We start from the raw sequence: 26,982 nt of genomic DNA on the forward strand, positions 1-26,982 counted from the left end.
CTTTTCTTTCAGGTGCCATTTGCTTTGGTCATTAGTCGATATCTGCATAAAGATTACGGAAATATGGCAGTTTGGGTGTCGTTGATTATTGGCCAACCCTTATGTATATTGGCATATTATCACGATTACTATGTCATTCACTATAATGAAACTACTACATAAATGTGTTAACAATGAAGGAAATTGCCAAAGAACATGCCAAAGTGTCTTAATATTTAGTCAGTATTTTTAAATGTATAATTTGCTTTGTTTTTTTCAATTGTTGAATACTTTAATATTAATTTTGTTAATAGAATTTATAATTGTTAGAAATTTTCATCTCTAGTCATTGATTTAAAGCACATTTAAAATTATTATAGCTATATAAATAGTTGTTGTAAGTAGAAAATATTGATTGATCAAGTCAAAGTGATTTTGGAAGAGAAATTAAAAGGAAAATTTTTATTTAAATTAAGTAAAAATTCTTCAATTTTCAAATGCAAATAATAATTCTAATCATGATTGTATTTGTTTTAAAGTATAATCAAATTAGATATATGCACTTCTTTAATTTCAATACATTGTAAAACTGCAATTTTTATAAAATTACAAATTATTTAATAGAATATTTTTTTATATTTTAAAAATAAATTTATTATGATTGTATATAACATTATATGATTGTATTGTGTTGTCACTGCTAAAATTTATATAATTTTGAAAATAAAATCATTACTTATTTCATTGTTCTATCTATTATAAGCTACTGATATGGTTCTTCCATTTTTTTCACAGCTGTAATTGGAGACCATAGATAAATATGATATAATGTTTAGTCAAAAATGAAAGGTATCGTGTCATAAAGAATAAGTTTGTATATGACATCAGTATAATGGTACGATCATAAAATATTGTATTTCTGTGAATATAAGAGGTACTATATTCTGAAAAGTATCTAAAAACAACTTGCATTTTTTTATTAATTCTTCCAATACTGTAAAAAAAAATTGTTTTGGCTGCTTAGTTTTAACAATGGTTATTGCAGAGATGTTGCTGAATGGTTATTGTATCCATACATTTAATTTACATGAGACAACAATACAAGCTTATAAGCCAAAACAAGCTGGCTGTTCTTATATATGAGGTATATTCTTGCAGGACATGTTTCAAAAAGAAGCAATTTACACATAAGAGCATATTCTTGTTTGCTTGGAAATACTATGTATAGAATTAAGTGTTTGAATTCTAGAGAGTAAAAAAAATTTAGTTGTGCATATAAACTTGATATCATGCCTGAAATCTTACATAAAAAAAGTCTATAAATTTTTTGCTGTAATTACTGTTTTTTGGTCAACACATGATTATATATATAATCATCATGTTCAGTAATTGTTATTGAACTAATTCATCCTTGTCCCCTTTTTTAAAAGGGGATAAAGATCAAATAGTCATATTCAAAATAAAAAATATATAGGCTTATTCCAATTATTAACAGAATAAAATTTTTAAGTATTTTGCACAGAAAAATTAGTGATTTGGAGAATGTATTTTCAGATCAGTCACTGTATGGGATATTTCTGATTGTTGGAATAAAAATATCTATAGGGTAAAGACTACTACTGTAAAAGTGAAACATGGCTGCCTCTATCTTTTTTTTACATTCCTGGCTGTTATAACAGGGAAAGTATAGCAATGTCAAAAAAATCTCCCCCCCCCCAAGATTTTTATATTTTGGACTCTGGACTTTGAAACAGCAAGAAATGGGGGGAATTTTCATTGTATGGGGAGCATGATTTTCTTTCACCCACTTTGAAGCTTAACTTTAGAAATTTTCGATAAAAGGAACAAATTTTGCAGGGAGGTTTGATGCTACTACATTTTTATGGGAAAAGAGGGGCACTTATCATATCTTGAGTGGGGTTGGACTTAATGAAAATTTTGCTCATTATTAGCATTTACAATGTTATTTTATAAAACTTCTCTACCCTCAAAATTAATAAAATATCATAAGCTTTTTGCCATTTTATAATAAAACTTTGGTGCCACCATCTGTTAAAATTAAGTGTTTTTGCCAGGAAAGTTATGCAACTCATTGCTGGATTTTAAAAATATGTAGCACAGCATATTTTATTAACAATAATGTAACTGAACTAAACTTTATTAAATTTTAAATCAACAACAAAATTCAACAATTATAACCATCATATACTTATAACAAAATATAATTGCTATCATCTCATTTTTTGGACTTGAAATTTAAAGCCACACTATTGATGCAGAAACGTTCACCAGTTGGTTGCGGACCATCTTTGAAGACATGTCCGAGATGAGCGTTGCACTAGAAGAGTTTAATAAATTATTAAACATGAGAAACATTTTACAGAAAATGAAATAATTCTGTTTACAGATGTGGAAATTAAACTTTATGATAAAATACTAAATGGTCTAATACTGAACATTAATGTTTGCTAAAAAATGAAGTTAATAGTTCTTTCTTCAAGAAACTATGAATGTGCTGAGATTTATATTAATCTACAGTGAACATCGCAATATGTTGATTGTCACACTGTAATTAGAATACCATCTTCATTACTCAAGAAAAAATTTACATTTGATAATGTCATTCAACCATACATATCATAATACAAAATAAATGACAATTTGCATGTTAAAGTTTATATACTATAATTTTGACACCGTGATCTTTGTTAAAATATACACTTATGAGAACCTAACTTTTATTAAAAATTTCACACTTTAAGACAATGCAAGGAAAAAAAAAATGTAAATAAACATCAAACATTGGTATAATTGGCATTTTGTATTAATAATGATGATAATTTTCATTCAAATAAATCTAAAACTGTTTTAAGTAGAATGCAAACTACAGACCCGTCTTGGTTAGTTAATGTAAATAGAGTATGCATGGTATAGAGATTGCAATACCAGTGTTCAGATTTTTCTTATATTGCATTCAATTCAACTTGCAAAAAGTATTAATGACTGGTTTAAACTAATGTTTTTTGAATACAGAATTAGTAAATTTTGTTACTTCAGGTCAATGTGATCCCAAAAAAATAATGAATCTAAGCTCTCTACAAAAGTGTTATCCCCAAAAGGAATGTTATTTATAGTTGGTATTCCAAATATTCATATGCTCTAAAAAAAAAAGGCAAAATTTCTGGATGGCAGAGGATTATTGGCTTCATTACAGCATATCTACTATAGAAATAATGAGACTAATGCATTTTTCAGCTGTTGTTGAACTGCTAGCTTGAAGACTCCAACTTCGTGACAACTTAAATGTTAGTCTGCAAAAGGTTGAAGTCTATCTATCATAATTATTAAGTACCTACATGGTGAATGCTAATATTTATAAACTTGGTGAATACACTTTAATGAAGCCAAATCTTTTCCTATTTCTTTTTTTCATGGAATATTATAGAGCAAAGAGATTTGCTGTAATCTCCATTTTCCATATTGTGCTAGAAGTAAAACTGTGCTTGTAACATATGAAGATCTTCAGACATTCAAAATACATTGGAGTTATTCCATCAAAAACTAAAGATTGGCTAATTCTTGATCTGAAACTTTGGGTCACTTCTGGAGGAAAATAATAATTGGTCACTTTTAATTTTAAACTTGAACACTTGTTTAATTTTTAAAATCAAAAACACATTGCAAATGAAAAACACAAGTATGAATACTTCAGATTCTAACCCTCTTTTATACAAGTCAACCATGTGCATATTTACTTCTAGTAAATCTTGCAGTTTTAATTATTTTGGCACGAGTATTCTTTCTCTCTCAGATGAAAAATACAAAACTAAATTAAGTGCATTACTTTTTTGATTTCTTCAAATTCCATTTTTTACAATTGCAAATTCACTAATAAATACCAGTACATGTATGAAGTATACTGTATAAGTGAAATAAATTGGTATTTAGACTATTGTTGAACTCAAAAACTTCTAAATTAAATGATAAGAAAGTCTACAAATGATACCATTATGTAGTGTAAGTTTCTTATTCCTATGATATGCTGTCTATGCCATTGCAATAATTAACAAACAAAACAATGAAAAACTGAAAAATATTGACAGATGATTTTATTAAATTATACATAATTATATTTTAGCACTTTATTTTCTATGTGACAATTGTTATTAAAAGGATAAGTATGTTTTATATAATTTAAACTTATTTTCAAAATTAGAAAAATACCAAAAAAGTGATATTGCAATCTCTAAAGGTATAACATTGAATCAAGGAAACATTTCATTGCAAAATTTAAGTTTTTACAAATTAAACAAATGAAATAGCAAAAAAATCTATTTCAGCTTTTCAGACCTGATTTTCAATTACAATTGTAAAATATTCATAGGTCTTACTAATGCAATAGATTTTCTAACTATATTAGTGTAAAATATAGTTAAAACAAAACAACAACAAAATTATTTAAAATTACCTGTTTACAAAGTACTTCGGTACGCTTTCGCCCAAGAGAATTATCGGGTTTTCTGACTACATTGGCTTGGGATTCATCACCAGATTTAGCACCATGAGCAGTATGAAAAGCTGGCCATCCACAACCAGAATCATATTTGGTATCAGAACTGAAAATTTCAATCATCAATGATGATCAAATATTACACACAATTATTTAATAATACAAATTTTTAAAAATCTACTACTACTACTAATTAAAAGCTTTAAGATTTGACTAATTGTTATAGTGCAGTTTAATGATACAGAAAAAATGGTAAAGTCATGTTTTTAAATTCTAATCTTCAAATCATTATGAAATCTTCCAGTCTAGTCTCTCCTTTAATTCTTAAAATTTGGTATTGACTAAGATCTATACCAAATTTTTAAGTTTTTCCTGTTCATTGATATTCAAAGTTAACCACTCAGCAGTGAGCGATGAATATATTCATCAAGGGCGATCGTGTGGCAGTGGTGAGGGACAAATATATAGGTAAAATGCTTTTGGGAGTATCACCAAAAACTAGCCTAAACTACTGTGAAAAAAAATTCACATGAATTAAGTCTTTTTTTATTGTTACATTTCTTTACTAGACATTACTCTTTCAGAAAAAGATTTTGTAAACAGTTATGAGAAAATTTTGCATATTTATTCTCTATTACTAAGGGGTGTAGTATCATACATGACGATTCTACTGTTGAAAGGTTAACAATTAAAATATATTTTTCACTAGATGATCAGGCACTTGTAATATTTTTGTTCCGTTTAATGTGAGATCAAGAGATGACAGCAAATGGTTAGTTTTGGTACAAGGATCAATGTAGGAAATGTTTGACATTGACATTTTCATTCAATTTGATACCCTTAAGTCAAAAGTTAAATTTTACATGGCTATGTCAATCCTATATCCCAGATGTTAAGAGATCACTTAGATTAATGAGTTTTAATGTCAGGTTCAATATATAAATCATGCCCAAATTTTTTTTTTTTTTTTTTAAATTGTTTAATACAAATAACAGTTAGGGCTATAAAATAATTTATTTATTGACTATACTGTTACATTATTCAGATATTAACAAATAAAGTCATGCACTATCATCATTAGATTGATTAGTGTGTGCATGAAAAAATCAGCAGTATGCACTGGTGTAAAATGTACAGTAATATTGGAAGTGTTCAGATTGCATATAATTTAAAGATTTTTGCAAAATTCAATAAAGATTTGTGAAAAAGCCGATTATTGATTTTTCAGGACTATTAAAAACCATGAGATTTACTGTATAGACATGTTAAACATTAAACAAAATAAAGATGGATTATACCAATGTAAAGATAAGAAACTCAGTTTATTCTTAGTAAATTAACTAATTATCATCACTTCATAAAGCACTCAAATACTTTTGACATACACAAAATATTTAGAACATTTCAATTTTAAAATTCTCACATGCCAAGTAAAAAAATTAAAATAACCAATTAGTGTCTTATAATTGTTAGTATTATAAAGAAATGTAAAATATTTAACCACCACATAAATTTCTAGTGAATTCATATTCCTGTGTGTGAGAGTGTTAGTCTGCCTGCATAGTTGCAGTGAAGACAGTAACATAAAACAAATCTTTATTTTGAGAAATGTCAGATACTCTAACAATGTAACATCCTTCTAATGTAGAGTATATCCATCTTCCAAAACATGTTTTGCAAGCTCTGTATAAGTTGAAGGAACAATCAATCATACGTATCCATGTTTTTAAATATTGTAACTATCCATACTGATAATTTAGTTACAAAAGAGATGGATGGTGAATAAAAACAATCAAGTTTAAAAAGAGACATCCAAATGGGAACAACAAATGTTGCACTTTAGTAAGTTTAACTACATATGCTGAAACCATAATATCCAGACATGATCAAAGCAAATTGGATAGTATTCATTTCTTTTTGTAATAAATCAGCTGAAAATGTTGGTCTGCATATCATGTACTGGCAACCATATCTTCTATGTTTATATACTTGTGTCTGGAACAATTTATTAGGGATTATAGTGGGTGAAATATTAAACCTGTCATATATAACAAAACTTAATTATTATTCATAGAGATACACAATTTCCTTTTTAGATTTAAATTATGATTGCTCAGTTTCACAGTCAACAGAATTTAATGGTAGGATCTATAGATAAAATACGACTCCCATCAACCATTAACCAGTGTGAATATGGTTAACATTTGAGTGACAAATGTTTTCATAACCCCTTCTGGGCTTTTCTTCAGGCTTTTTTTTTTTATGGACCCGGATATTACGGCAGACTTCCCTGGAGCCCAAATTATCCTTACCACCCTGCACCCAGAACACCAAGTGGTTGGAAGTGATTGAAATTTTTAAGGCTTGCTGCAGAACTGCCTACATTAATTTTAGGGAAGAGATGTGTCTTTCAATGGCATAGTAGGCTTTACTAGACAACAATATTTAATTTTCAATCTTATTTAAAGAGTGCACATATGGTATTCGAAGCCTTACCATTCAATTTTATATTCAAATGTTAACTGCCAGCTTGTTTCAAACTAAAAAAAAAAAAAAGCCTGAAGAAGAGCCCAGAAGGGGTTACAAAAATTTTCGTCACTCAAATGTTAATTGTATTCACACTGGTTAATGGTTAACAAAGTCGTATTTTATATTCATCCCAGTGTGTTGTGCAGTTAAGGATCTATATATTTAGTTTATGTACAGATTCAAACAAGAATTTCTGTTGACACCTCCCATGTAATAAGGATATTATCAACATAAATATAAGACTGGAAAATTAAGAGTGATGGAAATTCAGAATATAAAATATTTCAACTTCTCATTAGTATTTCTCCACCAACATTGAGGACAAGGAGAAACCATTGGGAGATCTGTTGTTCTAAATAAATTATATTATTGAGCATTAAATAATTATTGCTCAATATAAGCTCAATTGATGCAATTGAAAATATAGAAAAATATGCATTGGGAAGCCTTTGATTATCAAAATGTTGCTGATAGACATCATCACCTTAAACATAGGAACAGAAGAAAACAGATATAAAACTGAATAGTGAATAAGATTGATGTTGTAAGTGTTGATCTGACAGTTTACAGCATATAATCCATAGGATTATTAGAGCCAAAGCTGCTAATTTGACACCACCCATAAATACATCTTGTCCCAGATTGTTTTTTGAAGCCCATAAAAATGCTAAGTGTAGGTTTCTGTGTTATTTCTGTACTTGAAGAACAACTGAATTTATAAATAACTGTTCTTTGCACTCCATTTGGTTTCTATTTCAGTCTTTGTTTATGTTGTGTTGTTCTATGTGAGATATATTTTGTTTTTGTTGCATGAAGTGAGTATTTTCTAAAGTGTAGGAAGGCATTGTATAGTATTTCTGGTAGTGGTATTTTTGAGTTTCAAATATGTGATGCCCTGAGTAAGAAATTTTGGCATTTCTTGTGGATTTTTGATTGTGTAAGGAAAATGTTTGACTAGTCCCTGCTGCAGAGATCTGAATATTGTCTGTACTAGAATATTTTATCATCTGCCGTGTGGGCACTAAGAAGCTTGCCTCTTAGTGGACTCGCTAAAAGAGGTCTTTTAGCAAGCCCACAATATGGCAGCCAGGTGGTGAGGACAGGGATGACACATCTGGACAGACCACCACCTGAAAAATTTCTGGGGCTTTTTGACCCATCTGGATTTGATCCTGGGTCTCCCCAAAGTGGAGGCTGCCACCTTGACCACTCAGCCATCCAGCCATTTTTTCAGCTAGTTAGAAAAAAAAGCACTGACATCATCCATGCTTTCTTTTTTTTTTGGTGCTTATTATATAGGTAATGTCAATATTGCAGAAACATCAACATTTTAAAGATTTTTTCCAGTTACTAAAAATAGAAGTTTTTCATTGCCTGTCAGGTTTGTTTCCAAAAGAAGAGTTACATGTTCTTTTTATTTTTTATTTCTGTGGCATGAATCACCTTTGAACAATATTTTTTTAGGCAAACATTTAAAAAAGATCATTTCATATACTCCAGATGATTTTAGCATATGTTTCTGTACAATTTCTGGTAAACCTTTTCTTGTAAATCAGTTCATGCAAAACTCTCACATTTCTGTATTTTCACCACCGAGTTTGAATAAATTTAAGCAACATGAAATAGTTAATAATAGTCACACCCCACTTTGCTTTGAATTCAATTTGTTAACTGTTAGAAAAAAAAATTCAAACAATTCAGATAAGTTTTCCATTGGTAGAAATATTCTTGTCTCTACACTGTACAATTCACTTCTACACACAAATTTCATCATTTAGTTACTCATGTTTATGCTTACTTTTCTGTTCTGTGATTCTTTTCTGAAGTTTTCTAAAATCTCCTTGCTTATCAGATATATAGACAAAGTAGTTAATGGAATATTATGTTTCTTTTTGCCTTCTTCCATGTCATTATGATAAAATATATTTTTTATTGATATTATCAACAATATCTTTTTCTCTTGTTCATCATTTCTATGTACCTACTTAGTAATGAAAATAGTGGCCATTAAATGTATTGACCATCAGTTATGAAAATGTCAATATGAAATTCAAACTTTATAGTGTGAATGTTTAGATCCATATAAGGAGATACATATAGACCAACCCATAAATTTAATTGGCCAATAATTCAGTAAGTTGTCAAATTACAAATATGTTCATTACATTTTTAAACTTTCAAAATTTAAAAAAATAACAATTTTATTCTTAGTGCTTTAAAACACAAATACCTTGAAAATACGAAAAAATAAAGCATACAAAATTAGACTTGAAATAAAGTCTCTGGTCTTTAGATATCAAGTTAGTAAAATGTGATCTATGAACTATATTGACTTATATAAACAGAATGCATTGAGTCTAAAGAAGTTAAGTTGAGAAAAAAATAACTCAAAATTTGAATTAGCAAGAATTTCAAGGAGGTTTGATTTAGACAGTCTACTGTATTTCTATTGTTTTCAAAATTCAAAATTTAATATTGCTAAAAAAGTGCAGAGACAAACAATTTTAACAATTACAATACATAAGTTTGTTTGAAGAATATCATTTTCATTTTGATCTTGTTTCTCTGAACAAAAATGACATTTTCTGAGCAAAACTTCTTAATATAATTAATATTTAACTCTAAAAGATATTTTCTTCTTGATTAAAGGTATAAAGTTTTTAAAAACCTTTCATCAGACAAATATTTTTGAAATTTTCAAACAAGAATAAATTTTATATCAATATAATATTAATTATAAGATTAATTTATATTATACCTGAATAATTCTACTCCACAGCAAACACAAGTATAAGTTCCTTCTTCACAATGATGATTGTACTCACCAGTAAAAGGCTATAAAAAATGAAATAAAAAATTAATATCTCAAGAAGACTATTGGAAAATCAAATCTTAAAAAAAAAAACAAATAAAATGTATAGCTTTATATGTAATGATTAAATTAATAATGATATCAAACTCATCCTTGATAATGCATGAAATAAATGTTTCCATTTAAGAATTCCAGGACACTTATTCTGTTTTTTAAAAGAACTAATTTTACTATAGTAATAATTAATATTGTTATTCTATATTTAAAAATAAATTATTAAAAGAGAAATAGTTAAGCTATATTATATTTTACACTAAATTAAACTTGTAAAAACAAAAATTTTTAAATAGCTGAAAATCAGATTCAGTGAATGAAGTTTCAACAATAATTTCTATTATAGGTATACCTCGCCTTACGTCTGTAATTGGTTCCAAGAGAGGCAACTTAAGTCAAAAAACGACGTAAGTCGAATTTACTTGTCACTAAAAACACCAATATTGAGCAATTAAAATCATTAAATAAGACAACAATACAGAAACACAAATGTTTTCATGTTTTGTTCTCTAGGATTTATGATGATTATATTAACATTTACTGTAAATGTACATATTTTAATATGATTTTATGTGCTTTAACACTTTTCTAGTGTGGTGGATGGACATAAAGTCAAATAAAATGACTTAAACTTGATTTTTATTTTTCCATATATTTTTTGACAAACAACGTATAATCGAGAACAACGTAACTCGAAACGACGTAATTTGAGGTATACCTGTAATTTAAACTGTCCTTTAATGAAAGAAATCTGTTGTGAAAAAAAATCAGAATAATACTGTACTGTTATGTACAAGTTTTATAATTACTAAAAATTCATTCATATTCAAATTCTGATGATGTAGTTGTGTAATAATCATCATGCAATTTATTGTATTATAATAACATTTTATCGTAATTATTTTATTGTAATAAATATCATATCTTGATAAATATAAAAGATTGAATATATTCAATGTATATTAAAAAATCTAAGATAAATTGTTCTGTTAGATTATATAATTTTAAATCCATCCAAATCGATACAATACTCACTTTAAAAATTTATTAACTTAAGATTGTATATTGTAATTTTTAACATTTTAATATTAAATCCTTAAATGATTATAATCAAAGTAAGAATTTTATTAACATAATTCAAAATTTTAAATTCAAAATTCTGATTTCATATAAAAATTGTATAATAAATTGTACAATTAAAATTTTCACAAAGGCCATATTTACAATTTTTATTTATTTACTATTATGTAAAAATTATTAGTGTTTAATGATGGCAGTACCAGCAGAGATTTAGATGCAGGAAGAACTGAAATATTTGAATAACAGACTATAAAGAAAAGTGTTAGAGTAAGAGCTATTTCATTTTAGGAATCTTAATTTTAGTTCTACAATTTCTTATACAATTTTTATATATAAATTTTGATAAAGGCCAAGTTTATAATTTGTAATTGTTTATTATTATGTAAATGTAAATTTGATTTTGTAATATAATCTAATAAAATTATTGAAAAAAAAAATAAAAAAGATGCCATACAATCTTTTATTTAAATTTAATTCAATACTAAATTTGCAAATCTGAAAGAAATGCAGATTAGCAAAAATGTATGCAAGAAATATTATACTTTAGCTTACAGACTGTCTGCAAAACATTTATGGTAATCATTATTATTTACTACTATTGTAAATTTCCAAAATTTAAAGAGTTGCAGTACTAGAAATAAGCTACAGGTAACCCCCGTATAACACGGTAATTACGTTCCAAAAAATTGCCGTGTTATGCGAATCCATGTTATACGAAACAAAGAACTAATACGAAAAGGAGGGTTAGGTTCCAAAAATTAAAAAACATGCTAGTATATTTTCATAATTAAGATAAATATCTTCATTAAAATTTTTTAAGTGATACATATTAATATAAATTAAACAATGTTTTCTTCGTCATCACTAAAAACACTATTAATTAACCGAGAGCGTTTTCTTTTTGGCAAGTTATCCTTATCCTCTGAGCATTTTTCTGCATTATCTTCAGATCCATGCTTTACCTTTTGCAAAATGTATGTAATTTTAGATTGCTTGCTTCTAGTTAAAAGGTCTTTATAAATTTCCTTATATGGTGCTAAGCACTTATGAAGAATAAAGCAAGTATGGAATAAGGGAAAAACATTCGGCAACATCAGAAGCAGAAGCGTCGCGATCTGGCAACATTGAAACAAGTTTCGAGAAGGACCACGTGTATCGACAGAAGGCGAGAAGAGAAAATTTACATACTTAAGTACTAATAGTATTTACTATTATTACTTACAAACTATTATTACTTAAGTATGTAAAAATTTATTACATTTCCTGTTGTACAAGGGTTTTACCCAATTCTTGAACCATGTCAGAGTGAATCCGTGCTATAAAAGTACCGTGTTATACGGGGGATGGTACCAATTCTCGAACCGTGTTAGAGTGAATCCGTGCTATAGAAGTGCCGTGTTATACGGGGGTTACCTGTATATTATTTTCAAACTCATTAAAATGATAGGAAATGCTAAACATACATATCAATTACATACCTGTTGATTATCAGTTAAAATCATAGTATAAAGCATTAATAGTTATTGCAAATACTTTGAATATGACATGGAATTATTGATTAATATTGCATAAGAAATACTGAAGTAAAAACATTTGGATTTGAAATATTAATTAATTTAATTTTTATTTCAATATAACAATAAAATGTTTTCAAAATCTTCAAAATTAGATATTACTTTTTTAATAACTATTAATCAATTCTGTTAACAAGTCAAAATACTGTAATAAAACTTATAAAATTCCTGAACACATAAATATCATTATCTGAAAAGAATTAGAAATTAACACATACAATCAAATTGATTTGCTTACTAAAAAAAATCAGATAAAATTTTATTTAAAATACTATATTAATAACTTTCTAAAAATCTACATTTTTTTCAGAAATTAAATAATTTTTAATGAAGTTGTACATTTTTAAAATCAGTAAAAAATTTTAATAAAATCCAATTTTATGCTAACTTTTAATAATTTTAACAGTGGATATATGAATTCCTCAAAAATATTTCACCAAAACATTTTTGAAGATATGCTTTCTTAAGAAGTTTAGACAGAGAATTTGACTTCTGATTTAATTACGAATGGATCAAAACTATGTTTTACCAATACAATTCTATACAATATACATATTAGTTTTAATTATATGCACTATTTTTTTATATCTGTAAATATTATGCTCACAGGTTCAGTTCCTTTTTGGCGACATACATAATATTGCTCTGGGGTTAATTTTCTTTTCCATTCTTCTTCTGACAGTTTTATTTTAGCACGGTCAGTTTCATTTTCTGTAATATAATTTTAAAAATAATTGGAATTATTAAATTTATTATTATGATCTACAATAGTGCACTAATTAATAAGATACATTTATTTTAGAATTATTATGAATTATTAAAATTAGAGTCATTATTAATTTAATGAAGCTATCATCTTCATATATTTATTACTTACTAGTAAAATGGGTTATAGGAATAGTATTAACTATCTTAGCTATTGACTAAAATTAGAATTACAATTCTATCACCAGTTTTAAATATTTACTACAATATATATTACAAATTGGTACTTATTAAACAATACATTTTTCTTTAGTTTTAATAATTATTTCATATTATTGAGTTCAAATTCTATTCATTTCTATAAATTTATGTGTACTTCATTTTCATTAAACAATTCAGTATTAAAGCAGAAATCACATTTTATTTCCTGTAATTGTACAAATTTATTTCTGGTAATTCACCAACTAACAGCTGATGAATTATCAGACAGTCACATTAAAATTTTCATTAAAAACAAGGAATTCACCACTTGAATGAAAAACACAGTATAAGATTATGAAAATATTTTATTATGATCTTATACTATGTCTTCATTAAATTGGTAATTATTTTCTTAACATTTGTAAATATTTTTTATTTCTCATCACTTTTATCAAAATATAAGATGAAAGTATTCATTGTAGAAAATGAGCAAACATTTCTTTCTGAAAAATGTTTTTTAGTTTATTATACTAATTGTACAACTCGTGAAAAAAGAATCATCATCTTGTTTTCAAACATAATAATTTAGAAAAATCACTTACATTTGCCTTTTTAAATCAGCAAGCTTCAGTTCTTCAAAATGCAAATATTTTAGGTCATTAAAAATGATCAAAAACAGGTGAATGTAGGTGATTTTGTAATCAAGTCAGTTTGTGGTTGTGTTATAATAATTTAGTTAAAGTTGTTTTACACAAAATGTTTAAAAAGTTATACAAAAACTTTTAAGGATGATAGGTGCCATTCATTAATTACATGTTTACAGCTTAAGGAGAACTGGTAGCAGTGGTGTGCTATGAATGGAAGCTGTGGAAGAACCGCTTCCCTTGTACTTTATTTTCTAAAATGTAAACACATATTTTGCAATTATTTTCATATTTTAACGTACTTTGAATTAATTAAAATTAATATTTTATTACAACCACATTATGTATTTTATTACAAATTTCTACACATGTAAAAAACAATGATAAGATTGCCATTGTATATTCGATATAAATTCCTATATTCATATTCCCAACAGAAGTGTTGTATTGTCGAATATGGGACAGCTTCCATGGCAAAAATTTTTGAATGGTGTAAAGCAGCCAGATTATATGCATGCACTTTACAGAGCACCAACCTCACACGGTTTAGTTCATGGATGCTCATATTTTGGTGTAGCATCCTACGCACCAAAATATAGTATAATGCTTCCAATGATTCTATCCAGGCCCAGCACAGCTTCCCTATCATTAAATGTCACTGCATGCCACTGACAGGTAGTTATAAAAAGTACAGCATTGTATACAATGGACAGAAAGGGACATTGTCTACATGGACTTTTTAGTGGTATCAGTGGCATGTATATTTGTCTTTTAAGCCTACTTATTAGTCATATGAATAAACTATCAGTTAAAAAAGTTCTGCAAATATTTTTTAAGCCATTGTTTCAATATCAGAGGGTTCATAAACTATTGTACATGATAGGGAAGTTGTGCCAGCCCTGGATAGAATCATTGGAAACATTATACGATATTTTGGTGTGTATCATCCATGAGCTAAACCGTATGAAGTTGGTGTTCTGTAAAGCACATGCACAAATGCCTATAATCTGGCTGCTTTACACCATTCAAAAATTTTTGCCATGGAAGCTGTCCTATATTCAACAATACAATGCTCCCATTGGGAATATGCATATATGAATTTATATTGAATATAATAGCAATCTTATCATTGTTTTTTACATGTATAGAAATTTGTAATAAAATACATAATGTGATTATAATAAAATATTAATTTTAATTAATTCAAAGTATGTTAAAATATGAAAATAATCACACAATATGTATTTATATTTTAGAAAATACAAGGAAAGTGATGCTTCCACGGACGGCATGCCACTGCTATTGTATTGTACTGTACATGTAATTAAAAAGGAGGAGTTTGCCAAAAATATATCACAGTACACAGAGGGAGGAGATCAAAAGTCTTTTAAAAACTATATTTGAATATATTACATAAAAAATGCTATATAATTAATACCAATAAACTACCTAGAATAAATCACTGTATAAAACAAAACTATAACAACAAGCAATTATTTATTGTGACTTTGTCACAATGCCAGGCTGCAATTTTTAATCATATTTTTAATTTATTTAATTTAAAATATATGCTCTCCACCTCGAATTAGTACTATAGTAGCTTGCCCCGGGTACATAATACTTTTCCATTAGCAATGGAGTTGTACCAGTTATGTAGCTAAAATTTTTTAATTGAAGCATGACTTCCGGTTTGCATCAGAAGTTCATATATAGTTAATCAGGGCCTCTGCCCCTATGCTTTCCATATCTGGTCTTGAATTTCATTTATCTAACCCTGTTCTCCAGATTAAGGAAAGACAAATGGATGATAGTTGGAATTTATAGGTCTACAAATTCTTCAAACTGAAGCCAAAAACTATACATAATAAATGGATGGCCCCAAAGAACTCAAAATAAATAAAATATCCTATTAAAAAATCAGTTGACAAATCAACCAGGCTTGAGATCAAGTATATTTTCAGTTGCAATCTTCAATGTCAAATGTGTTATACAATATTGCATTTAGACATAAAGACAGTATTTCAAGCAGCTTCTGTAATAAAATTTATGTAAATTCTCTGCAAAAAACTTTGAAATAATGCAATAATTGAATATTAATATGAAAATATTAAACTATTACAGTTTATGTTTAGCAATTTCATAATTTTTCTTTATAAGAGTCTCCATTAACATTGTAAGTTATAACTGAAAATGTTATCTATCTTGGAAATGGATAAGATCCTTTTTTATTGAAATTTTTACCATAATTTTTATAATAGCACTTTATGTGTATACAATCTAATTATTTTTGTAATCATTATGTTCACCAGTTTTTAAAATTATAAATATAAGTTAATTAAACACTCTGGAGAGACGATGTCCAAGATAGAAAGAAGCAGACAAGACAGATTAAGGATGGAATTTTGACTCCATATAAACATGGGAGAAAGCAAAGACAAAAGAAAATGATGATGATGATGATAAAATAATTAAACATTATTATGAATCTAGCAAATAAGTTACATTTCTAGATCATTTTGTTTAAAAAGAACATGTTACAGATGGCACATAAGTAGATAATAGTTTTTGTGGCCTTTTTTAAGTTGCAAGAATTTACAACAGTATGTAAAAACACATCAAAAGAATTTTTGATATATCATATATATAGAAATGTATGAAATTTATTATCTAAAATTTTGGAAAAATACATATTTGCAGAGCTCAAAATTTCCCTGTACAGAAATTTATATTAAAGCATCAGATTCATAGTTAACTTTCAATGTTACTGCTGTTCTTTCAGTTTTATTTAAATGTATGTAATTTAAACACTACACACACTTGAATAAAAAATAAAAAAAAAAAAGACTCAAAGTGGATCTAAAGTCTATTTGGAGTGTTGGTTTATTCAAGCCTAAAGGGATATTTGAATCTGTGGGTTTATTTTTTCAAAAGTTGTGTGTGTTGGTGTGAGCAGCCACAAAGGTCATTAAGTAAAAATAAAAATATAAGTCTAAAAAAGTAACATGGAGAACAAGAAATGTGACACAAACAATAATTTACATAATTACAATTTTCAATAGATTGTTTACAGTAGTCAGTCAATAGATTGGAAAATTTGATTAGAATAAACCCATGTGGGTTTACTTTTTTTAAATGAAACTGGAATGTGGGTTTATTTAAGCCCACATTCCAGCTACCCTCGATTAGACCCACAGATTAATTTAAACCTGTGGGTCTAATCAAGTGCATACAGTATTTTAAATTTTCTGTTCCATGCTCTTTTGATACATTTAGATTTGATTTTTTATACTCTTTCAAATTGTTTCAATATCTTATTTCATATTTGTATGATTTTATAATTCACCAAAATTTTGAATATTGGATGAAAGACAAAAATATAAATTGTACATATTATAAACCATCATAAAATTTAAAATACAAAGAATAGCAATATTTTAATTTTGAAAAATGTTCACAATGTTTAATAAAATCTAGTCTAGTTATTTTCATGTAATCAGTACATTTGAATCTTAAACATGAATTGCAATAACAGTAAATTATTTATATAAATTAATTTTTAGAGATCTATTGATTATTTTAGAGATCATCTTTGTCATAAACTCTAATTATTGAGTCTTCTTTATATAAATCCATTACAAATTTAAAAATAATTCACTGCTATACATTTTATGAGGAAAAAACAAATTTTTATCCTAATGGAGAGAAAGATATCTGACAAAACCAATAATAAAGACAAAAGTACTTGTATTAATTTGTAGTCAAACTGCTTTTCTTTTTCATAAATTATTGATGTAATATTTTAAAACAGACTTTAAATATGTAATAACATTAGTTGATCAGTATTTGTAAGAAAATCATAGTTTTGTATTTTCTTCTAAATATATGGCTTTGGAAATAGCTTTAAACTTATTAACAAAATTATACAGTAAAAATTTAATTCATATATCTTTATTCCTTTTAATCGATGATAAACTATGGTTTATTGTCTTTTCAAAACACATTTCGGCAAAAATCATAATCAACGTTCATTTATTTGATATATCATAACTAACAATAAAGCACATCAAAGAACAGTTTTATATTTTATTGATAAGTTGTCAATACATGGAAAAATAGTACAATAAGGTAAATCAAGAAAATAATCAAACTGTTTAAAAGGTAGTAGTATAATCTTTTCTTGCTATCAGGACTAGATTTACCTAAGCTATAGATAACCCTAGGCATTCAAAATGTTTGGGTCCTAAGTGACTAACATGCACAAACTGTTTAGGAAGGGATACTTTTCAGTTAAAAAGAATTAAGAATGAAACATGAAAAGCTTTCAGATTTAGCTACTTTGTGCATCAAAAAGACAACCTTTAAAGCTTGTCATTTGATGATATCATGTGATTTTGATAAGTGATCTTGTATACCAAAAATCAAGAGAAATTTAAAAAGTACCCAATACTGTTTAAACAAAACTTAGTATAAAAATGCTCAGTATAAAAATAAAATAACATTTTTAGTTACAAATTTTTTTATTTCAATTTAAAATTTATTTTTAAGAATCTCGACAAAGTATGGGATCTCAGAAACACCCACAACTTAGGATCACGACCATGGTAATTCAGCCCCATCCACCGTGCCATTCCTGGATAAAACTAATCAAAACAATAAACGGCACCACCAAAATTAATAAATGAAGCCAAAACTAACACAGATAAAATGCAAATTGTTTCTAATATTCAAAAATACACTATATACACTATATACTAATAATAAATTCCTCAAATTTTAATCAAAGTAACATTATATCTCAACTGTTGATATTAATTCACATACACAACTGTAATTTTACAAACAGATTAATATTTAAATAATATATATATATGAAAACAGATTCATTGAACATAATGAAATGAAGTAAAAATTAGAATCAGAAAATTATCCTTATTATGTAATATTGTATTTGATTATACTAACATTTTCTATTTAAAGTATACAGTATTTTAAATGTTAAAATACATTTTAAATCACCTACACTAAAATTTAAACTTAAAACAAACAAATTTATATAACATAATAGGCTTGTATATAGATCATATGATGTTATGTAAGAGTGTAAAGGTACCAAATGCTTTGGAAATTCTTCTATACATTCATTTTTACATTTAGTATTTAATTAATTACTTTAACAATTGTTTTAAGAATTAAATTCATTGGAAGACAATGATAAAAAGTGGCCTTGTCCTTACATTATTATTATAAAATTAACTTTTTTTTTTCTGTATTTACCTGAAGCTTGGTTGCATTTTTCATCCTTAGAGTCCATTATGGAGCCAGAAGTGAAATTTCTAAAGCATAAAACTGATTTATCTTCTAACTTGAGATTTTTCTGGGAGTTTGAAAGCAAACGAGTGTAATATTTAACGGGGGAACGTATGGCACGACTTAAAACTATGCAATTCATTAAAAAGGAAGGAAATGCATTGGCTTATCAGAAAAACTGAAGGTCGACCAAATTCTACTCTACATTAATCTTATTGTTAAACAGGAATTTAAGATACTAAAAATAAATTGGTTTAAAACGTCTTATACACTTTAATTGAGTTTTGATTAGTGATTTAAATTTAATTTCATTCGTTAAAGATGATTAAATTGAAACATTTAATAAAGCGCATCTGCAATATGACGAAAAGACGACGATAATAATCATTAAAACTAAGTGAAATTGAATATTTTGAATAAATAATCTTTATTTCGTTTTCCGAGAATTGTTGTAATATATTAGAATGTTAATTATTCAACCCCCACCGCTCGTAACTCTAACTTTACTTCGGATGAGTCATTGATCACGTGGATGAACAGGANAAGTGATGCTCTTCCACAGCTTCCATTCATAGCACACCACTGCTACCAGTTCTCCTTAAGCTGTATACATGTAATTAATGAATGGCACCTATCATCCTTAAAAGTTTTTGTATAACTTTTTAAACATTTTGTGTAAAACAACTTTAACTAAATTATTATAACACAACCATAAACTGACTTGATTACAAAATCACCTACATTCACCTGTTTTTGATCATTTTTAATGACCTAAAATATTTGCATTTTGAAGAACTGAAGCTTGCTGATTTAAAAAGGCAAATGTAAGTGATTTTTCTAAATTATTATGTTTGAAAACAAGATGATGATTCTTTTTTCACGAGTTGTACAATTAGTATAATAAACTAAAAAACATTTTTCAGAAAGAAATGTTTGCTCATTTTCTACAATGAATACTTTCATCTTATATTTCTCATCACTTTATCAAAATATAAGATGAAAGTATTCATTGTAGAAAATGAGCAAACATTTCTTTCTGAAAAATGTTTTTTAGTTTATTATACTAATTGTACAACTCGTGAAAAAAGAATCATCATCTTGTTTTCAAACATAATAATTTAGAAAAATCACTTACATTTGCCTTTTTAAATCAGCAAGCTTCAGTTCTTCAAAATGCAAATATTTTAGGTCATTAAAAATGATCAAAAACAGGTGAATGTAGGTGATTTTGTAATCAAGTCAGTTTGTGGTTGTGTTATAATAATTTAGTTAAAGTTGTTTTACACAAAATGTTTAAAAAGTTATACAAAAACTTTTAAGGATGATAGGTGCCATTCATTAATTACATGTTTACAGCTTAAGGAGAACTGGTAGCAGTGGTGTGCTATGAATGGAAGCTGTGGAAGAACCGCTTCCCTTGTACTTTATTTTCTAAAATGTAAACACATATTTTGCAATTATTTTCATATTTTAACGTACTTTGAATTAATTAAAATTAATATTTTATTACAACCACATTATGTATTTTATTACAAATTTCTACACATGTAAAAAACAATGATAAGATTGCCATTGTATATTCGATATAAATTCCTATATTCATATTCCCAACAGAAGTGTTGTATTGTCAAATATGGGACAGCTTCCATGGCAAAAATTTTTGAATGGTGTAAAGCAGCCAGATTATATGCATGCGCTTTACAGAGCACCAACCTCACACAGTTTAGTTCATGGATGCTCATATTTTGGTGTAGCATCCTACACACCAAAATATAGTATAATGCTTCCAACGATTCTATCCAGGGCCAGCACAGCTTCCCTATCATTAAATGTCACTGCATGCCACTGACAGGTAGTTATAAAAAGTACAGTATTGTATACAATGGACAGAAAGGGACATTGTCTATATGGACTTTTTAGTGATATCAGTAGCATGTATATTTGTCTTTTAAGCCTACTTATTAGTCATATGAATAAACTATCAGTTAAAAGAGTTCTGCAAATATTTTTTAAGCCATTGTTTCAATATCAGAGGGTTCATAAACTATTGTACATGATAGGGAAGTTGTGCCAGCCCTGGATAGAATCATTGGAAACATTATACGATATTTTGGTGTGTAGCATCCATGAGCTAAACCATATGAAGTTGGTGCTCTGTAAAGCACATGCACAAATGTGTAAATCTGGCTGCTTTACACCATCAAAAATGTTTGCCATGGAAGCTGTTCCATATTCAACAATACAACGCTCTCATTGGGAATATGCATATATGAATTTATATTGAATATAATAGCAATCTTATCATTGTTTTTTACATGTGTAGAAATTTGTAATAAAATACATAATGTGATTATAATAAAATATTAATTTTAATTAATTCAAAGTATGTTAAAATATGAAAATAACCACACAATATGTATTTATATTTTAGAAAATACAAGGAAAGTGATGCTTCCACGGACGGCATGCCACTGCTATTGTATTGTACTGTATATGTAATTAAAAAGGAGGAGTTTGCCAAAAATATATCACAGTACACAGAGGGAGGAAATCAAAAGTCTTTTAAAAACTATATTTGAATATATTACATAAAAAATGCTATATAATTAATACCAATAAACTACCTAGAATAAATCACTGTATAAAACAAAACTATAACAACAAGCAATTATTTATTGTGACTTTGTCACAATGCCAGGCTGCAATTTTTAATCATATTTTTAATTTATTTAATTTAAAATATATGCTCTCCACCTCAAATTAGTACTATAGTATTTTGCCCCGGTACATAATACTTTTCCATTAGCAATGGAGTTGTACCAGTTATGTAGCTAACTCCTTTCATGGGAAAATTTTTGAATTGAAGCATGACTTCCGGTTTGCATCGGAAGTTCATATATAGTTAATCAGGGCTTCTGCCCCTATGCTTTTCATATCTAGTCTTGAATTTCATTTATCTAACACTGTTCTCCAGATTAAGGAAAGACAAATGGATGATAGTTGGAATTTATAGGTCTACAAATTCTTCAAACTGAAGCCAAAAACTATACATAATAAATGGATGGCCCCAAAGAACTCAAAATAAATAAAATATCCTATTAAAAAATCAGTTGACAAATCAACCAGGCTTGAGATCAAGTATATTTTCAGTTGCAATCTTCAATGTCAAATGTGTTATACAATATTGCATTTAGACATAAAGACAGTATTTCAAGCAGCTTCTGTAATAAAATTTATGTAAATTCTCTGCAAAAAACTTTGAAATAATGCAATAATTGAATATTAATATGAAAATATTAAACTATTACAGTTTATGTTTAGCAATTTCATAATTTTTCTTTATAAGAGTCTCCATTAACATTGTAAGTTATAACTGAAAATGTTATCTATCTTGGAAATGGATAAGATCCTTTTTTATTGAAATTTTTACCATAATTTTTATAATAGCACTTTATGTGTATACAATCTAATTATTTTTGTAATCATTATGTTCACCAGTTTTTAAAATTATAAATATAAGTTAATTAAACACTCTGGAGAGACGATGTCCGAGATAGAAAGAAGCAGACAAGACAGATTAAGGATGGGAATTTTGACTCCATATAAACATGGGAGAAAGCAAAGACAAAAGAAAATGATGATGCTGATGATAAAATAATTAAACATTATTATGAATCTAGCAAATAAGTTACATTTCTAGATCATTTTGTTTAAAAAGAACATGTTACAGATGGCACATAAGTAGATAATAGTTTTTGTGGCCTTTTTTAAGTTGCAAGAATTTACAACAGTATGTAAAAACACATCAAAAGAATTTTTGATATATCATATATATAGAAATGTATGAAATTTATTATCTAAAATTTTGGAAAAATACATATTTGCAGAGCTCAAAATTTCCCTGTACAGAAATTTATATTAAAGCATCAGATTCATAGTTAACTTTCAATGTTACTGCTGTTCTTTCAGTTTTATTTAAATGTATGTAATTTAAACACTACACACACTTGAATAAAAAATAAAAAAAAAAAAGACTCAAAGTGGATCTAAAGTCTATTTGGAGTGTTGGTTTATTCAAGCCTAAAGGGATATTTGAATCTGTGGGTTTATTTTTTCAAAAGTTGTGTGTGTTGGTGTGAGCAGCCACAAAGGTCATTAAGTAAAAATAAAAATATAAGTCTAAAAAAGTAACATGGAGAACAAGAAATGTGACACAAACAATAATTTACATAATTACAATTTTCAATAGATTGTTTACAGTAGTCAGTCAATAGATTGGAAAATTTGATTAGAATAAACCCATGTGGGTTTACTTTTTTTAAATGAAACTGGAATGTGGGTTTATTTAAGCCCACATTCCAGCTACCCTCGATTAGACCCACAGATTAATTTAAACCTGTGGGTCTAATCAAGTGCATACAGTATTTTAAATTTTCTGTTCCATGCTCTTTTGATACATTTAGATTTGATTTTTTATACTCTTTCAAATTGTTTCAATATCTTATTTCATATTTGTATGATTTTATAATTCACCAAAATTTTGAATATTGGATGAAAGACAAAAATATAAATTGTACATATTATAAACCATCATAAAATTTAAAATACAAAGAATAGCAATATTTTAATTTTGAAAAATGTTCACAATGTTTAATAAAATCTAGTCTAGTTATTTTCATGTAATCAGTACATTTGAATCTTAAACATGAATTGCAATAACAGTAAATTATTTATATAAATTAATTTTTAGAGATCTATTGATTATTTTAGAGATCATCTTTGTCATAAACTCTAATTATTGAGTCTTCTTTATATAAATCCATTACAAATTTAAAAATAATTCACTGCTATACATTTTATGAGGAAAAAACAAATTTTTATCCTAATGGAGAGAAAGATATCTGACAAAACCAATAATAAAGACAAAAGTACTTGTATTAATTTGTAGTCAAACTGCTTTTCTTTTTCATAAATTATTGATGTAATATTTTAAAACAGACTTTAAATATGTAATAACATTAGTTGATCAGTATTTGTAAGAAAATCATAGTTTTGTATTTTCTTCTAAATATATGGCTTTGGAAATAGCTTTAAACTTATTAACAAAATTATACAGTAAAAATTTAATTCATATATCTTTATTCCTTTTAATCGATGATAAACTATGGTTTATTGTCTTTTCAAAACACATTTCGGCAAAAATCATAATCAACGTTCATTTATTTGATATATCATAACTAACAATAAAGCACATCAAAGAACAGTTTTATATTTTATTGATAAGTTGTCAATACATGGAAAAATAGTACAATAAGGTAAATCAAGAAAATAATCAAACTGTTTAAAAGGTAGTAGTATAATCTTTTCTTGCTATCAGGACTAGATTTACCTAAGCTATAGATAACCCTAGGCATTCAAAATGTTTGGGTCCTAAGTGACTAACATGCACAAACTGTTTAGGAAGGGATACTTTTCAGTTAAAAAGAATTAAGAATGAAACATGAAAAGCTTTCAGATTTAGCTACTTTGTGCATCAAAAAGACAACCTTTAAAGCTTGTCATTTGATGATATCATGTGATTTTGATAAGTGATCTTGTATACCAAAAATCAAGAGAAATTTAAAAAGTACCCAATACTGTTTAAACAAAACTTAGTATAAAAATGCTCAGTATAAAAATAAAATAACATTTTTAGTTACAAATTTTTTTATTTCAATTTAAAATTTATTTTTAAGAATCTCGACAAAGTATGGGATCTCAGAAACACCCACAACTTAGGATCACGACCATGGTAATTCAGCCCCATCCACCGTGCCATTCCTGGATAAAACTAATCAAAACAATAAACGGCACCACCAAAATTAATAAATGAAGCCAAAACTAACACAGATAAAATGCAAATTGTTTCTAATATTCAAAAATACACTATATACACTATATACTAATAATAAATTCCTCAAATTTTAATCAAAGTAACATTATATCTCAACTGTTGATATTAATTCACATACACAACTGTAATTTTACAAACAGATTAATATTTAAATAATATATATATATGAAAACAGATTCATTGAACATAATGAAATGAAGTAAAAATTAGAATCAGAAAATTATCCTTATTATGTAATATTGTATTTGATTATACTAACATTTTCTATTTAAAGTATACAGTATTTTAAATGTTAAAATACATTTTAAATCACCTACACTAAAATTTAAACTTAAAACAAACAAATTTATATAACATAATAGGCTTGTATATAGATCATATGATGTTATGTAAGAGTGTAAAGGTACCAAATGCTTTGGAAATTCTTCTATACATTCATTTTTACATTTAGTATTTAATTAATTACTTTAACAATTGTTTTAAGAATTAAATTCATTGGAAGACAATGATAAAAAGTGGCCTTGTCCTTACATTATTATTATAAAACTAACTTTTTTTTTTCTGTATTTACCTGAAGCTTGGTTGCATTTTTCATCCTTAGAGTCCATTCTAGAGCCAGAAGTGAAATTTCTAAAGCATAAAACTGATTTATCTTCTAACTTGAGATTTTTCTGGGAGTTTGAAAGCAAACGAGTGTAATATTTAACGGGGGAACGTATGGCACGACTTAAAACTATGCAATTCATTAAAAAGGAAGGAAATGCATTGGCTTATCAGAAAAACTGAAGGTCGACCAAATTCTACTCTACATTAATCTTATTGTTAAACAGGAATTTAAGATACTAAAAATAAATTGGTTTAAAACGTCTTATACACTTTAATTGAGTTTTGATTAGTGATTTAAATTTAATTTCATTCGTTAAAGATGATTAAATTGAAACATTTAATAAAGCGCATCTGCAATATGACGAAAAGACGACGATAATAATCATTAAAACTAAGTGAAATTGAATATTTTGAATAAATAATCTTTATTTCGTTTTCCGAGAATTGTTGTAATATATTAGAATGTTAATTATTCAACCCCCACCGCTCGTAACTCTAACTTTACTTCGGATGAGTCATTGATCACGTGGATGAACAGGACGTAGATTCTTTTTTCTCTCTCTCTCTCTCTCTCTCTGTCTCTCTCTCTTCTTGAATGGTTATTATTATTATTTATGTTATTTTATTGGATTAAATGTAATTTTTTTTTATTTCGTAATTTTACCCAAAATCTATTCGAACGAATAAATATTGCGGCAATCAATACAAACACCCAAATGCTTCGAATAATTGTAAATAATTTCTGTTTGAATAATAATAAATTATCAATCTCTAAGAGATGTGTAATGATGCTATTATTAAAACGGGAAACAGAACTGTTCAAATAAAAGAATGTAATAATAAAATAACAAATATTTCCATGTGCGTAAATGTCTAGATATAGTAAGTTATATTCCTGTTAGTTGATGAGAGTTAATTCCTGAGACTATAAAAATTTGCTGATTAATTTTAATATTAAAGATCAATTAATATAATAAATATAATATATTTTATATGGTATTTTGTGAAACTCCAGTTCCGCAAATAGACTTTAAATATGGTCTTAAATTTCAGTTCATAAATAATCAAAATTTGCTAAAGCTGGCCTA

General features: G+C 27.0%; 2 protein-coding genes across 3 annotated transcripts in view; one reads left to right on the top strand and one right to left on the bottom strand.

Moving 5' to 3' along the window:
• LOC111639054 (diacylglycerol O-acyltransferase 1-like) overlaps positions 1-723 on the top strand; it is a 31,569-nt gene extending 30,846 nt beyond the window's left edge. The window contains exon 15 of the mRNA XM_023384825.1: positions 13-723. Within this exon, the coding sequence (XP_023240593.1) occupies positions 13-162 (150 nt within the window). The 3' untranslated portion in view covers positions 163-723. The remainder of the gene's footprint in view (positions 1-12) is intronic.
• A 1,398-nt stretch (positions 724-2,121) lies between these two features.
• On the bottom strand, positions 2,122-26,304 carry LOC111639061 (methionine-R-sulfoxide reductase B2, mitochondrial-like). Of its 2 annotated transcripts, none has more exons than XM_023384835.1 (5): positions 25,860-26,304; positions 13,146-13,249; positions 9,777-9,853; positions 4,448-4,595; positions 2,122-2,317 (listed from the first exon to the last, which is right to left on the bottom strand). In XM_023384835.1, the coding sequence occupies exons 1-5, from the start codon at positions 26,032-26,034 to the stop codon at positions 2,216-2,218; spliced, it is 606 nt and encodes a 201-aa protein (XP_023240603.1). In that variant the 5' UTR covers positions 26,035-26,304; the 3' UTR covers positions 2,122-2,215. The 2 variants fall into 2 exon arrangements, with proteins under 2 accessions (XP_023240603.1, XP_023240602.1); XM_023384834.1 differs by lacking the exon at positions 25,860-26,304 and adding an exon at positions 19,363-19,756.
• Between the last annotated feature and the right edge of the window lie 678 nt (positions 26,305-26,982).

This window comes from Centruroides sculpturatus, unplaced genomic scaffold, assembly GCF_000671375.1.
Source record: "Centruroides sculpturatus isolate CEXI.00-Female unplaced genomic scaffold, Cexi_2.0 scaffold1300, whole genome shotgun sequence".
In the NCBI taxonomy this organism is placed as follows: domain Eukaryota; kingdom Metazoa; phylum Arthropoda; class Arachnida; order Scorpiones; family Buthidae; genus Centruroides; species Centruroides sculpturatus.